Source organism: Panthera leo, chromosome C1, assembly GCF_018350215.1.
Source record: "Panthera leo isolate Ple1 chromosome C1, P.leo_Ple1_pat1.1, whole genome shotgun sequence".
NCBI classification, from domain to species: Eukaryota; Metazoa; Chordata; class Mammalia; order Carnivora; family Felidae; genus Panthera; species Panthera leo.
In genome coordinates, this window is record NC_056686.1 from 32938824 (window position 1) to 32952017 (window position 13194).

At 40.8% G+C, this 13194-nt stretch overlaps 2 protein-coding genes across 6 annotated transcripts in view; one reads left to right on the plus strand and one right to left on the minus strand.

The window, feature by feature from the left end:
- Window positions 1–9659, minus strand: part of ZMYND12 (zinc finger MYND-type containing 12) — a 27813-nt gene extending 18154 nt beyond the window's left edge. The window contains exons 1-2 of the mRNA XM_042950488.1: window positions 9574–9659; window positions 9067–9317 (exon numbers count right to left, since the gene is read on the minus strand). Coding sequence (XP_042806422.1) covers window positions 9067–9176 — 110 coding nt within the window. The 5' untranslated portion in view covers window positions 9177–9317; window positions 9574–9659. The remainder of the gene's footprint in view (window positions 1–9066; window positions 9318–9573) is intronic.
- Window positions 9348–13095, plus strand: PPCS (phosphopantothenoylcysteine synthetase). 5 transcript variants are annotated; one of them, XM_042950490.1, is made up of 3 exons: window positions 9348–9648; window positions 10439–10542; window positions 12244–13095. In XM_042950490.1, the coding sequence occupies exons 2-3, from the start codon at window positions 10450–10452 to the stop codon at window positions 12565–12567; spliced, it is 417 nt and encodes a 138-aa protein (XP_042806424.1). In that variant the 5' UTR covers window positions 9348–9648; window positions 10439–10449; the 3' UTR covers window positions 12568–13095. The 5 variants fall into 5 exon arrangements, with proteins under 5 accessions (XP_042806424.1, XP_042806423.1, XP_042806425.1 ...); XM_042950489.1 differs by lacking the exon at window positions 9348–9648 and adding an exon at window positions 9668–10267; XM_042950491.1 differs by lacking the exon at window positions 9348–9648 and adding an exon at window positions 9731–9822.
- The last annotated feature ends 99 nt before the right edge of the window (window positions 13096–13194 follow it).

A 13194-nucleotide genomic window follows, 5' to 3' on the forward strand; every position in this document is an offset into this window, starting at 1 on the left:
CTTTTGGGTCTGGTTTCTTACACTTAGCATGATGTTTGCAAAGTTCATCCATTTCATAGCATTTATCAATATTTTATTCCTTTGTACGACTGAATGATATTCCACTGCGTGGCTGTATCACTTTTAATGTTTATCCACTCATCAGTTGGTGGACATTTGAGTTACTTCTACTTTTTGGCTATGATGAATAATGCTGCTATGAATACTTGTATCCAATTTTTTTGTGAACATATGTTTTCTTTTATTTTAAAGTTTGAAATTTTAATATTTTAATAGTGTGGGAAGAGGAGAACTTTCATGCAAAAATTTGGATGGTTTTATGGTAATGTCTAGCAAATTTATACATATGCATGACCCTTGTCCAAGCAATTCTCATGTAAGAATTTGCACAACATATGCACAAAACTGCAGCAGACTACATGTGAACATATTATTACTTGCAGAGAAAAATGGACACAACTCACATCTCCATCATTCTAGACTGAACATATATTTTCAATTCCCTGAGCACATACCTAAGAATGGAATTGCTGGGTCATATAGTAACTCTATGTTTAACTTTTTGAGGACTGCCAAAACGTTTTCCACAGAGGCTGAACACTTTTATAGCCCACCAGCAATATATGAAGGGTTCGGTTTTCTGTATCTTTGCCAACACTTGCTATTCTCTTTTTTTAAATTAAAGCTATTTTAGTGTGTGTGAAGTAGTATCTCATTGTGATTTTATTTTGCATTTCCTTAACAAAAATGTTCAGCATCATTTCATGTGCTTGTTGGCCATTTGTAGATCTTCTTTGGAGAATTGTGTATTCAAATCTTCTGACCATTTTTTAACTGAGTCTTTTAGCTTTTTGCTGTTGAGTTTTAAGAGTCCTTTACATATTCCAGACAGACGATCCTTATCAGATATCGGATTTGTAAATATTTTCTCCCATTCTGTGGGTTGTCTTTTCACCTTCTTGATGATGTTCTCTGATGCACAGTTTATTGGGTTGTTGTTGTTTTGTTTTGTTTTTTGGTACTTACTTTATTTGTAAAAAAAAAAAATCTGCCTTTTCTTTATAACAAATTTCTAATTCTTTTTTTTTCTCTTTTGAGATTTTTATTTAAATTCAAGTTAGTTAATATATAGGGTAAAATTGGTTTCAGAAGTAGAATTCAGTGATTCATTACTTACATACAACATCCAGTGCTGATCACAAGTACCCTCTTTAATACCCATCACCCATTTAACCCATCCCTCTATCCACCTCCCCTCCAGCAACCCTCCATTTGTTCTCTATCATTAAAAGTCTCTTGTGGTTTGCCTCCTTCTCTGCTTTTTTTCTTATTTTGTCCTTCCCTTCCTCTACGCTCGTTTGTTTTGTTTTTTGAATTCCACATATGAGTGAACTCATATGGTATTATCTTTCTCTGACTGACTTATTTTGCTTATCTGATGCACAGAAGTTTTAAATTTTTATTTTTTAATTTATTTTGAGAAAGAGAGAGAGCAGGGGAGGGACAGAGAGGGACAGAGAGGCTCCCAAGCAGGCTCCACACTGCCAGTGCAGAGCTCCACACGGGGCTTGAACTAATGAACCGTGAGATCATGACCTAACCAGAAATTAAGAGTCAGGCACTTAACTGATTGAGCCACCCAGGTGCCCCTGATGCACAGAAGTTTTAAGTTTTGATGAAGTCCAGCTAATCCATTTTTTCTTTGGATCTTTGTGTTTTTGGTGTCCTATCTAAATGGTTGCCTAATCCTAAATTACACAGATTTACAACTAAGTTTCCCTCTGAAAATTTTGGTTTTAGCTCTTACATTTAGCTCTTTTCGTATATGGTGTAAGGTAGGAGTCCAAATTCATTCTTTTGCATGTGGCTATGCACCATCTGGAAGGGACCATTCTTTCCCCAGTTGAATGGTCTTGGCACCCGTGTTGAAAATTAATGGGCCAAAATGTATGTGCTTATTTCAGGACTCTCAATTCTAGTCCATTGATCTATATGTCTATCCTTACATCAGTAACACACAGTCTTCACTACTGTAGCTTCATAGTAAAATGTGAAACTGAAAAGTATGAGTCCTCTAACTTTGTTCTTTTTAAAAGACTTTTTGGCTATTCTGGGTACTTTGCATTTTCATATAAATTTTAGGATCAGTGTGGCCATTTATGCAAAAGTGACAGTTGGAATTTTGACACGGATTGCACTAAATCTGTAGATCATTTTTAAGTGTCACTATCTTAATAATAAGTCTTCTTAATACTTCACAAACATATTCATAAACTATGAATATGGAATGTCTCTCCATTTATGTAGGTCTTTCATTTCTTTCAAAAATGTTTGTGTATATACAGTCTTGCCATTCTTGGATTAAAAAATTTTTTTTGACGCTATTGTGAATGGAATGGCTTTCTTGATTTTCAGATTGTTCATTGCTAGCATACAGAAATACAACTGATTTTTGCACATTGATCTTGTATCCTGTAACCTTGCTGAATTCATGTATTAGTCCTAATAGGGTTTTTTTTTGTAGGTTCTTTAGGGATTTCTCTATATAAAATCATGTCATCACCAAAAAGAAGGTCTTTTTTACTCCTTCTTTTCCAAGTTGGATCCCTCTTATTTCATCGTCTTGCCTAGCTGCCCCAACTAGTTCTAGAACAATGTTGCATAGAAGTAATAAAGGTAACATTCTTGTCTCATTCCTGATTTTTGGGGGGAGGGGGAGAAGCTTTCAGTCTTTGATCACTCAATATGATGTTAGCTCTGTTTCTCTATAAGTTTATTCACAGATACCCTTTACCAAGTTGTGAAAGTTTCTTTCTATTCCTAATTTGTTGTGTCTTTATTATAATGGGTGTTGGATTTTATCAAATGCTTTTTCTGTATCTGTTCAGATTGTGTGGTTTTTGTCTTCTAATCTGTTAAAATGATGTCTTAAGCTGATTGATATTAGCATGTTGAGCCAACCTTGAATTCTTGGAAGAAATGCCACTTGGTCATGATGTATAATCCTTTTTTATATCCTGCTGGATTTGGTTTGCTAGTATTCTGTTGAGGATTTTTTGCACCCATATTCATGAGGGATGTTGATCTGTAGTTTTTTCTTGTGATATTTTTGTCTGGTTTTGATATTAGGGTAACGTGGGCCTCATAAAATGAGTTGGGGACTTTTTCTTCCTCTTTTACTTTTTGGAAGAGTTTTTGAAGAATTCGAAGTTTTTGAAGAATCTTGAAGAACTAACTAGCATTAATTTTTCTTTTAAGTATTTGATAGAATTCACTAGTGAAGTCATCTGGTCCTGGGCTTTTCTTTGTGGGAAGTTTTTGGGTTGCTAGCTAAATCTTTTTAGTTAATAGATCAACCCAGATATTCTTTTTCTCGAGTCAGTTTGCCAGTTTGTGTCTTATTAGGAATATATTTCATCTAGGTTTTCTAATTTGTTGGCATACATTTCTACATTGTATTCTCTTATAACCTCCTTGATTTCTGCAAAGTTGCTAGCAATGTCCCCACTTTGATTTCTGACTTTAGTAATTTGGGTGTTCTCTTCTTGGTCAATCTAAATAAAGGTTTGTCAATTTTGTTAATCTCTTTAAAATATCAATTTTTAGTTTTGTTGATTCTTTCTCTTGCTTCTCTATTCTCTATTTCACTTCTCTCTACTCTAATCTTTAATATTTTCCTCCTTCCATTAGTTTTGGGTTGAGTTTGCTTTTTCTTTCTCTAGTTTCTTAAAGTGGAAGGGCAGGTCACTGACTTGAGATCTTACTTCTTTTATAATGTATGTGTTTATAGCTAGAAATTTCCCTCTGAGTACTGCTTTTACTGCATCCCGTAAGTTTTAGTATTGGTATTTTTGTTCTCATTTCATCTCAAAGAATTTTCTAATTTCCCTTGTGATTTCTTCTTTGACTCACAGGTTAAGACTGTGTTATTTCCATACATTCATAAATTCTCCAAATTTCCTTCTGTTATTACTAATATCATTCCGCTGTGGTTACAGAACATACTTTGTATAATTTCAACCCTTATAAATTTATTGAGACTTGCTTTATGGTCTAATACATGGTCTATCCTGGAGAATATTCCATATGCACTTGAGAAGAATGTATATAGATGTCTGTTAGGTCTAGTTGGCTTATAGTGTTGTTCAAGCCTTGTATCTCCTTGCTTATCTCCTGTTCAGTATTCACGGTGGAATACTGAAGTGTCCAACTATTAATTATTTCTCCCTTCTCTACTTCATGCATTTTGAGACTCTGTTGTTGGATACATAAATCATGAATTTTTGCATTTCTACTGCCGATTATATATTTTTACTCAAATGTCTAAGTTAACTGATTCCATTTATACATATTCCAAAACTGGTAACAATAATCTAGCACAGGGTCAGCAAAGTTTGTCTGTAAAGGGCCAAATATTTTAGGCTTTGAGAGCTACATGGTCTCTGTTGTAAAAATTCAACTCTTGTGGTAGCACAAAAACAGTCATAGACAACATATAGCTTTGTTCAACCTCTCTCTCCTTCTTTCCTTCTGGGACAACAGAAATGCAATAAAGTATTTTCTCTTTAAACTGTAACTGCTATCATAGAAATGACATAGAGCACTTAAAAAATTTTATAGAGAATTACTGTAAACAAATCAATTAAAGCACTTAACAGCCAGGATATAGAAACAGTTGAGTTCCATAGGATATTTATTAAATAGGGACTTTTTGAATAATCGTGTGAGCAATGGAAATATTAATTTACTTAACTGCCTGAATTTTTGTTCCACTGAGAGCATTTGACATATCTAGCCTTTCCAAATAAAATGAGCATTATTTATATATTCATGAGTTCTTTTTCTTATCTGTCTAATCCCTAATACCCAGCACAGAGTCATGCATAAAGGAGTTGAAAATATGTTTTCAATCAGGGCTCACAATCAAGTAGCCTGTGAGCTAGACATTTTTTGGCCAATATCATGTTTTGTTTTGGGTTTTAATAAGTTTAATTTTTTTTAAGTTTATTTATTTAAGAGAAACAGAGACAGCATGAGTAGGGGAGGGGCAGAGAGAGAGAGGGAGAGAGAGAATCCCAAGCAGGCTCCACGCTGTCAGCACAGAGCCCAATGTGGGGCTTGAATTCACCAAACCATGAGATCATGACCTGAACTGAATCTAAGAGTTGAACACTTAACCAATGAAGCCATCCCAGCCCCCCAACCATTACCATGTTTTTTAGACTAAATTTGGAAGACATTAGGCAGGACACTCATTCTGCAGTTTACCACAGATCATACTGTCTCCTACTATTGAATACCACTTCACTATTCGTTTTCTTTTCCTGATCAGTGAAAACATTTTAATTTGTGCCCCACATGTTAGATAAAACTTACTGCAAATCACTCTTATCTATATGCAATGATTTGTTAACTTACAGTACTAAAGCCTCTTGTAACTTTCTGTAATGTTTCAATGTGTACTTTAATAAAATTGCCTTTTCTTACAAATGTTCTGTTCCCTGGCTATATTCTCATAATCCAATATAGAACAATATGTGCAAGATTAACAGAGTGTATAAAACAGATGTATTTATAGGAAAGGAGTATAAAGAAATTGACCAAAATATCAGACTATTAATCTCTAAATTGTGAGATTATAGATTATTTTTCTTCTTTATTTTTTATATTTTCAAATTCTCTATAGTAAGCATGAGTTACATTAATAATTAGGGAAAAAAATCTTTTGGGGTGCCTGGGTGGCTCAGTCAGTTGAGCATCCAACTTCGGCTCAGGTCATGATCTCACAGTTCATGAGTTCAAGCCCTGCATCGGGCTTTGCGCTGACAGCTCAGAGCCTGGAGCCTGCTTCCAGTTCTTTGTCTCCGGCTGTCTCTGCCCCTCCCCTGCTCACCCTCTGTCTCTCACTCTCTCAAAAATAAATAAACATTTGAAAACATCTTAAAAGAAAAAAACTCTTTTGCAAAAAAAGAGAAAAAAAAGCTTTCACAAATTCAAGTTTACTGTCCTTCTGCCTCCTTAAATTTGGAATGAAAGGAAAGAATATTTACTGAGTGTCAGTTTGGTTTCAGGCATGATGCTACATGCTTTGCACTCGACCACAAAACCTGGTGAGGGAGGAGTATTAAAGCCCCCATTTCTGAGATGCAGAACAATTAACTCAGCTTTATTTTATGGAAAAATCTTAAAATCCCCAGGACACAAGCATAGAGAAATCTGAAGAAAAGAAGGTGGAGGGGAGAGGAGAACACCTTAAAGAGAATTAAAGGCAGTGAAAGAGGAGAAAGGAACTAATGGTGGATAAGGGCATAGGAAATAATAACTTATTCATGCATTCATCACATATTTAGTTCCTACTGTTTCACGACACTCTGCAAGAGACTGTAAGGTATATACAGATGGGTTTGACATAGATCAAAAGACAGCATTTGCAGGATAGTCCTTCTACACATATTCAACATAATATCCTGCATTAATGGAACATAATAAAATTGAGATAGCACACGTGTCAACAACTAAAATGAAGAAGGGAAGTAAGAGTCATCTGAGAGTAGAGAGTGACAACAAAGTGAGTTGAGAGGAAGAAGGAATTACTTCTGGCTGCAGGGATGAAGGCAAGAGGGAAAGAGGTAGATGCTCATATCAGGTAGAGGCTCTCCTCTCTCCCCTGAGTGCCAGGCCTGTACTTGAAGTGGTTTACTAGCCATCTCTCCCAAGGGACCTGAAGGCCCTCAAACTGTGTATCCCCTACCCAATCTGTCACCCCCCACCACCTCCTTCTGTGTTAATAGGTTTACTATCCACTCAGAAGCTCGCTTATTCAACAAATGATCACTGAGTGTGCGGTATGTGCAGCCAGTAGGTTTAGGAAGAGACACAGATACTAAACAAGTAAACACGAAATACAAAAGTACAGGAAAAACGAAGAAAAAGGTGAGCGAGAAAACTCAGAGAGGAGTACTTCCAGAAAGACCTCTTTGAAGAAATAACATTCCTGAGAACTGAAGGATGACAGGGAGCTTGTGGCTGAAGAGGACATTCCTAGTAGAGAAAACAGTCCAGGCAAAGAAACTGAGGGAGGAAAGGACTCGGCAAACTAGACCTGAAGAAAACCTCGGTAACTACATCAAGGAGAAGAGAGGGTGAGTGTAGTGGGAAATGAAGGTAGAGAAATGACCAGGGCTTTGTAGTTTTTGCTACAAATCCTGAATTGTATTCTAAAGGCAATGAAGACACTGCAAGAAAAACACAGATGCCGTCCCTTCCCTCATGGGATATACAGACCTAGTGAGGAATATGGACTACTAAACAACTGATGTCAATCTGTGTCCTAAATTTTAGGCTAGGGAACATATAGAGTGCTGCGAGAGCACTGAGGAGGAACACCTAATTCAGTCTGAGAGAGGTAGATTCACTTTCTGCTAGGATCACTGCAACAACTTCTTTTTTTTTTTTTTTAACATTTATTCATTTTTGAGAGACAGAGAGAGACAGAGTGTGAGCAGGGAAGGGGCAGAGAGAGAGAGAAACAGAATCCGAAGCAGGCTCCAGGCTCTGAGCTGTCAGCAAAGAGCCCGATGAGGGGCTCAAACTCACTGACTGCAAGATCATGACCTGAGCTGAAGTTAGATGCTTAACTGACTGAGCCACCCAGGCGCCCCAACTGCAACAACTTCTTAAATCAGTGATGCGGCCTCCAGGGTCTACCTTCCAATTTATCTTCCACACTGCTACTGTCATCCTTCCTTAACACAAGGGAGAGCCCGTCAAAACGATCCAGGACATCCCAGAGGGTAAATTCCAAACTTCTCGATCTCATGTCACCATCTGGCCCTAACCTGTATCTCCTTGGTTTAAACTCCTACTACTACCTACCACAATCGTTTTTAAATGTTCTTTTTAGTAAGAAATACATTTTACCATTACAAACACACATATCCACATAAAATGCTAAAAATTTTCAAGAAACAATTCAAGTAGGGTTACTCTGATACTTTCTATGTTATTCTACTTTCTTCCTTAAAAAAGTGCATTTTCCTTAAAATGCTGGTTGTGATTTATCCACGATCTGCTAAGGGGTCCAGTCTGCAATGTGAAAATCAGCAACTGCTTCCTCCACTATCTTCTCTACCCGGCTCTGAATAAACTCTGTTCTTTTAGCTTTTACCCAAGTAGACCTGGATGCCAGGAGTACCCTGCCCTTCTGTCTTCATTGTTCATTCACCTGGCAATTTCCTACTGACCTTTCAAGAGTCATCGCAAACATTATTTACTCAGAGAAACCTTTCCAGATACTGCCCCCAGCCACTAGGCTTCCATCCTTAGAGGTCCCAGGAAACAGCAGACCTTGAGTGACAGCACTTGTCATGCTGAGTCTATTATAATGACTTTTTAAAACAAGTTAGTTCGCTGGACTAGGTTTCTGGCCATCTGCCACCTAGCAGTTTTATCTCAGGTCCAACATAGGTCTAACTGGAAGCAAAGATCAGGGGATGTTATGTTGAACGAATGAAATCTCATCTCATTTTCTACTACCCTCCCCACACTCTCACCGTCTTGGCTGTGCACCAAACTGGCCTGGTTTCTATTCCTCTAACACACCACAGCCTTTACACCCTCAGAGCCCAGCATTTCCACGGTGGACTGCTCCTACTTTATTTTCACATCAGTATCTACCCTCCAAGAAGCTGTCTGCCCTACTTCCCATCACATTTCCTTTGTCTTTATGGCATTTATGACTCTCTGAAATTATCTGGTTTTCTTTTTGTTTATCTATCTTCCGCATTAGTATGTTAGATCTTTGAGGGACACAGTCCACCAAGTTTCCACTAGTAACTTCAGCTTCTAGAACAGTGCATTGCGCACAGTAGGCGGTCAACAAAACATCTGGTGACGAATGAATGAGTGGGAGAAGAGGCACACACAGAAGTCTTGGGGACCTGTCTTGAAACCGCGTTGAGTGTTCCCTGGCAGAGCTGGTGCTATGGCTTACGCAGGGCACCCAGACCTGTAATGGGGAGAGAGGGAGGGAGTTGAGGGGCCCACGTGCCACATTTCAGGGCCTACCAGTAATAAGTGACCGTGCAGGCCGTGCACACGCGCTCGGCCGGGGCTTCGCACACTTCGCAGCAGAGCCGGCGCCCCTTAGGCACCGCCAGCGGGCAGATGATGTTCATGTTGCAGCCAGCGGCGTCTTCGGTCCCCAGGACGGTTGCCTGGAGAGGACACGCCGGACGCCGGCGTCACGTGACCACTACCGGGCAGCCTCGTTCCCAGGAATTCAAGCTCAGGGGGGAGAAGCGCAGTTCCACTGACATCTAGAGTGTATTTGTGGGGTTAAAAAATAATAATAATTAAAAAAAACAAACAAACACAAAACTCCCCCCCGTTAAGTCCCGAAGGTTAAATGGCCGGGCAATCTGACGCCAGTGGAATCAAAGTCCAGGAAGGCCTATACGGTGGCCGGTTAGAGGCAAAAACGGACAGTTCGTTACCGGAGGAGGAAACTAACATGAGGGGATGTGACCCTTCCAGATGCCTGCCCGCCCACAAGTCCCGCTAGCTCAGGGTCACCTCTGCCGCGCTGTGGGTCGAAACCGGCACGCCTCCCCCGACGCGAAGAAGGCTGGCGCCGGCGTGCGGCGTAAGGTAAAGGTCCGCCCCCTCGCTATTGCGGCTGCGCGGGGACCTGGAGCCGGGCTGGGGCGCGGCGCCGGTGGCGGTAGAGTGTGCGCCAGTGTGGGGCGCGCCCAGGGACTGATGGCGGAAGTGGACCTGGTCGCCGAGTTCCCCAAGCCTGCGGGAGCTGCGCGCTACGCCGAGGTTATGGCTCGCTTCGCCGCCAGGCTGGGCGCGCAGGGCCGGCGGGTGGTGTTGATCACGTCCGGCGGCACCAAGGTCCCCCTGGAAGCCCGACCAGTGCGCTTCCTGGACAACTTCAGCAGCGGGCGGCGCGGTGCCACCTCGGCCGAGGCCTTCCTGGCCGCGGGCTACGGGGTCCTGTTCCTGTACCGCGCTCGCTCCGCCTTCCCTTTTGCCCACCGCTTCCCGCCCCAGACCTGGTTGTCGGCGTTGCGGCCCAGCGGCTCAACCCCTTCGGGCTTGCTGAGCCTGGAGGCCGAGGAGAATGCACTTCCGGGCTTCGCGGCCGCTCTGCGGAGCTACCAGGAGGCTGCGGCTGCCGGCACCTTCCTTGCCGTGGAGTTCTCCACTTTGGCGGACTATTTGCATCTGCTGCAGGCTGCGGCCCAGGCGCTCAATCCGCTGGGTGCGTGCTCTAGGAGTCCAAGGTTTCCTGCAGGCAGAGCCTTTCTCCCCCAGACACTTTTCCCCTCACCTTTTCATTATCCGCGGTCTCACAGCCAAGGGAGCCTGAGTTGAAAAGGACCCGATCCCATATCCCACTCCGATTTATTACACCCTGTGCTTCTCTCTGCAGGCTCTTCTGCGATGTTTTACCTGGCTGCGGCCGTGTCAGATTTCTATGTTCCTGTCTCAGAAATGCCTGAACACAAGATCCAGTCATCTGGGGGCCCACTGCAGGTGACAGGCGCTTCTCTTCCAGAGATCTGATCCCCCTATAATCAATCTTGGGTTAATTCCCTCTTGATCTGGAGATGGCCTTTCTGCATTCCGTATGTGCTAGGCACTAGGGATACAGAGATGAATAAGACACCGCCCTCCCTCAAGAACCTCACACTCTAGTGAGGGAGCTGGACACAGACATAATTACAGTACAGAGTGATAAATGCTCTAGTAGAGGTACGTACAAAGTGAAGTCAGAGCATGGGGTGAGTGAATCTTGGGGAAGTCAAGGAAGGCTTCCTGGAAGAGATGACTTTAAAACTGGGTTTTAAAAGATGAGTAGAGAGTATACCAGACAAAGTAGGGAAGGTCATTACAGATTGAAGTTTGGAAATGAGCAGTGTGCGGTGAACTGAAATTCTTTGGTAAGGCTGGAGAGCAGGGAGAGTGGGGAGCTGGGCAGGGGGTGGGGAAGCTGAAGAGAGCTTACTTCGCAGAAGATTTTGTATTCCCTCTTAAGGAATTTTATCCTGTGGAGCTAAGGAAAACAAGTAGGAGAATGAGACAAAAATTCTTGTTTGAAAAGAACATTCTGGCATCAATAGGGAAGGTAAATTAGAGAGAGAGAGCGGTGGGTGTAAGATAACCATGATGGCTGTAGTTTGAGGAAAGGGTATGGGGTGGCTAGTGGTGTGGTTCAGATGTTGAGATGATCTGGCTTCTTGGAACCTGAGAGAATTCTTAATCATTTATGATACAAGCAGAATTTAAAAGGAGAAACTCTGCCTGTGGGGCACTTGCTGTTCATTTGTTCAACAAATAATTTATTGAGTACCCTCTATATGCCAAATACTATGGCAGGACTTGGAGATAAAGCAGTGTAAAGAAATACACTGTGCCCCTATGTTGCTTCTCCTTTGCTGAGGAGACCATAAATAAGCCAAATGCATACTATGTTAGATAGTGGAAAATGCTAAGCAGAAAAATTAAGTGGGGAATGTATGTCTAATCCCTATGCTAACTTTCTGAGGGGGATATCCTGATAATTATCGTAGTAATTTCACACTTTTAAAAATCCGGGAGCTTTGATGTATCCTGTATTTTTCGGTTCTTCCTTGAAAGTACACAAACCGACTCAACATTCTTAGAAGGGATCAAGAATGGCATAGTGGGAGTTTTGATCAAATGAAAATAAAAATCAGTTCTGTTTCTTCAGCGCTAAGATGTGTTATGAGTGACAGTGTTTAAGTGGAGTCAAATAGCCATTCTACCGGTGCAAGAAATACTTTAGGCAGAGGTTTAAAAACCCAACTTTAATTAAATTTCTGCCAAAGTTACATTTGGGTTATAGATTTGCATGAACAGATTATTTGCCTTTGTTTATTTGAGTGTTTGGTAAAATGAGGGGAATGTTTAATAAAATATAATGCTCTTTTTCTAGAGCTCTGTTAATGGTAATGAGGGTGGTAGGGCAAGGTTAATTCATGGCTTGTCCCAGGATTTGTATAAAGCCTTGGAATTAGGTATCTTTATGAACCCTCTAGAACCAAGGCTTTTAAGCCAAGCATGTATAATGCTTTGAAAAGTTTGACAATGAGAAATACCACTTAAACTGACTTAGCCAAAAATCTGAGTCCTTGCTTCCTTAGTTTCCCATGAGATTGACCTGGTAGATACTGAGCTTTGTTTGCTTATTAAGCTTTTCTTTTTCCAATACAGATAACCATGAAGATGGTGCCAAAAATGCTTTCTCCTTTGGTTAAAGACTGGGCTCCCAAAGCATTTATAATTTCCTTTAAGTTGGAGACTGACCCTTCCATCATACTTGATCGTGCACGGAATGCTTTGGAAGTTTATCGACATCAAGTGGTGATAGCTAATAGCATTGAGTCACGACGGTCCTTTGTGGTTATTCTAACCAAAGACTCAGAAACCAAGATATTGCTATCAGAGGAAGAAGTAGAGAAAGGTGTAGATATAGAAGACAAGATAGTGGATGATCTTCATTCTCGACACACGGCTTTTATACATGACAAAAACTGAAGTGAAAAGCCTTTGTAGGATCAAAACTTGTTCAGTGGATCAGGGCTCTTACAAGTGGTGAAAATAAACCCTTTGCTTCCATAAAGACAGAGAAAATGAAGGGAGAAAGCAGTGAGTGGTATGCAGGTGAATATAGTTTGGTATTTGTCTTTTAAAGGTCATTTCATACTCCATAAAAATGAAAACAAGAGCAAAGCAGTTACGACCAAGCCACCTGACACACTCACCTGATTATCATCTGGATTTTGAAAATGAACACAAACTGTTGCTCACCTTTAGAAAAAGAGCTCATTGGGAATTCTATGCCTCAGCATATACATGTGAGGCCTGAATATCAACCGTCTTCATACTATGAGAAGGATTAGGGATGCATGAATGGCCATGCCTTGAAGATCAAATATTTCTTGATGCCTACTATGTGGTAGGTCCTGAGGATTATGAAGATTAAAAAGATGAATAAATATGTCTCTGTTTGGGAAATGGATGTATGAATAATAAAGTGCAATAAAGTATGTGCCCAAAAGCCAACACAATGGAAGTGATGTTGTTTTTATCAAAGATGGGAGTAGGAGAGAAGGACCCTTCCCTTGGGATAGATTCCCTGTAGAATGATGTGCTTCCCCCTAC

Bases quoted from the DNA above. Each gene is read 5' to 3' on its own strand.
- PPCS (XM_042950489.1), top strand. From the start codon at position 9,760: ATGGCGGAAGTGGACCTGGTCGCCGAGTTCCCCAAGCCTGCGGGAGCT. The intron at 10,268-10,438 runs GTGCGTGCTCTA...TTCTCTCTGCAG, and splicing joins CCAGGCGCTCAATCCGCTGG to GCTCTTCTGCGATGTTTTAC. The intron at 10,543-12,243 runs GTGACAGGCGCT...TTTCCAATACAG, and splicing joins CATCTGGGGGCCCACTGCAG to ATAACCATGAAGATGGTGCC.